At 50.7% G+C, this 2,275-nt stretch overlaps 2 protein-coding genes across 2 annotated transcripts; both read right to left on the bottom strand.

The window, feature by feature from the left end:
• Positions 1-76: 76 nt before the first annotated feature.
• On the bottom strand, positions 77-402 carry PPTG_24100 (hypothetical protein; the record flags this gene model as incomplete). Its single annotated transcript, XM_008915187.1, has 2 exons — positions 77-114; positions 195-402. 2 exons carry the CDS (start codon positions 400-402, stop codon positions 77-79), a joined length of 246 nt encoding a protein of 81 aa, XP_008913435.1.
• Positions 403-600: 198 nt separating this feature from the next.
• Positions 601-859, bottom strand: PPTG_24099 (hypothetical protein; the record flags this gene model as incomplete). The annotated part of the gene is made up of 2 exons (XM_008915186.1): positions 601-651; positions 713-859. The coding sequence occupies 2 exons, from the start codon at positions 857-859 to the stop codon at positions 601-603; spliced, it is 198 nt and encodes a 65-aa protein (XP_008913434.1).
• Positions 860-2,275: the final 1,416 nt, after the last annotated feature.

Raw genomic sequence — 2,275 nt, 5'->3', positions numbered from 1 at the left:
ACGCGAAAGTTAGCTGCAAATTCCATCTCTGCTGTCGACCGCAGGAAATCGAGTGTATTGGTACATTCATCCAGCTCTACTCCAGGCTTGAGTATTTCTTAGGCTGACGCCAAGCTGTAATTCGCAACAGTACGCACATACTCAAAACTAGTAAAAACGAAGAATCGCTTGAAATTAGCAATTGGATAACGCACCGATTGTTAGTGTGGTTTCCAAGGTGAGCGATATGCCCACACTCATAACCTGCTCATGTTTTCTTGCAGGAATACCCGATGCGGATAAAATCAATGTGGAGAGGTTGATTCGGCTGAGGGAATTGTTCTTTTCGTCAAATCCGTACAGTGTATTGTGCTTGTACCGCAATCCATGCTCACACTCTTTGTCGTCCAGCGACTTGACCATCTTGTCTACAACTTCCTTATATCAAACTGGCCCTGCATAGAAGAGAAGAGGAGGTGGAGGAGGAGGTTCTTGGGGTGGCGGGCTAGAAACTAAAAGTGTACCCCTCCAAACTCCTGGCAACCATAACATCGGCAGCTGCCCCCCCCCCCCCTATAATAGGATGGGTTTTCTAAACTTGTAATGGCGTCCTAGCAATCCTTACCGCAGCGTTTTCTCCGCCTGTGTTACCCCTCGGACTTCTTGTCCTAGCTGAGTAGTTTTAAGCTTCATTCAACACGATTCCCAATCAAACTTCCCTTCCAAAACGCACCTCGGCCTCCTGCAGCTGCTTGCAATCGACTTCACTGCTCTCAGCTCTTTGGACCTGCGCATAGGACTTGCCAATCGAGTCGCCATGGTTCGATCCGCTTGGAACAGTGTTAACTTGACTGGTGGCCGCGTCACGGGCCAGGCTCATCTTGGTCTCGTCGCAGATTGCCGCTGTGTTGTTGAGATGGCTCGCGCTGCTGTTGCCGAGTGCGTTATGTCGTCTGGTCCATTGTCGGTCGTCGCGGCGACTTTGGTGAATACGAGTATAAAGTTATCTGGGCTGGATAAACTGGTTCCGACATTCGAACGTGGTAACGTCGTGAATGGCTGCTTGCATAGGCGGCCGGCTTCAGTGGAGCTCTTCGCGCGGTTGACGACTGGAAGGACTCAGGTCGGTTTCTTTCCAACGATACTGCCACGAGCGCAACTTACCGCTCTCCCTCAAAGCTGACGACTGTGAGCTGTTTGGCTTCACTGCCCTCGCGAATGGTGCGCGCGCCCTTGGGTTGCTGGCATGGTCGTCTTCGGCGCTGATCGGCTCATTCGTAACTGGTGTGAATCGGCACTACAGCGGATCACAGGTAGTATGACCCACACTACGACGATTCCTCAAGTGGTCAATTCCCGGCTTGGATTGCCCAAACTTTATGAAGATGTGTTGCCAGAGAACCTGCAGCCAGACAGCGTAACGGGTCCCAACACGACAGCACACCTTATCTCCATAGACTTCCTGGTCGGGATGTATTTATGTGCGGGGTACCACTCGTACCTACAGCGCTTCACCCATTTGTTCTTGCTGGAGGTTACTCGTTAAGGTTCCTATGCCTTTGATGCTGGGGCATACCGCTAGCCGCTGCGCGAATATGGGATTCCCTGGCTTGCTGGTTTGATCTTCGTCCGTCGCGTCCAAGTTCTTGAATGAGGGTAGCGATTCTTGAGACTTGATTTTAGCGGTAATTTCAAATACAGTCCTTGCATATTTCGCTCCTTGTCAACCGTCATTTTAAACCGTGAACCGTGACGTTACTTGAGCTGTAACATGGATACAAAGCAGTAAGTTTGGTGTACACTATATAACAAAAGTGAGATGTTTGATCGTCTCATTGGTCAGCACAACCATGACATCATGCTCAGGTGCGTCTTTCGCAGGCAACCGTAGAAACTTCCGCAGCTTCTTTTCCGCGCTGCACTTCGTTACCACTCCTACGGAGTTCGTCACTACAAGGCCTCAATCCTGGCATTCCTCCGCTGTCTCCGGGGGAGATTACCCAGGACTTCATCTGGTCTTTCACCGACTTTGACCTCGCCTTCCAGCTGCGTTTCTAGCAAGGAGGCTCGACAGGTGTTGTGGCTTATCGCAAGGGAGCTTCCGCTGCCTGTAGCTCTATGAAGCCCGGTGCAAATAGCCTGACTGCTTTTACCGCAGGGAGTTGAAACTTCACTCGATAAAGCTCCAGACGAGCCGTCCGTATTGAAGCATCGGCGCTTCGAGTCAATTTCCGGCTGCGAACCCACGAAAAATGGCATCCAAAACTACAATCGAATTTTTTTCAGGAATGTCGAA

Source organism: Phytophthora parasitica, assembly GCF_000247585.1.
Source record: "Phytophthora parasitica INRA-310 unplaced genomic scaffold supercont2.68, whole genome shotgun sequence".
In the NCBI taxonomy this organism is placed as follows: domain Eukaryota; phylum Oomycota; class Peronosporomycetes; order Peronosporales; family Peronosporaceae; genus Phytophthora; species Phytophthora nicotianae.
This window is presented reverse-complemented; position numbering and strand designations above follow the sequence as displayed.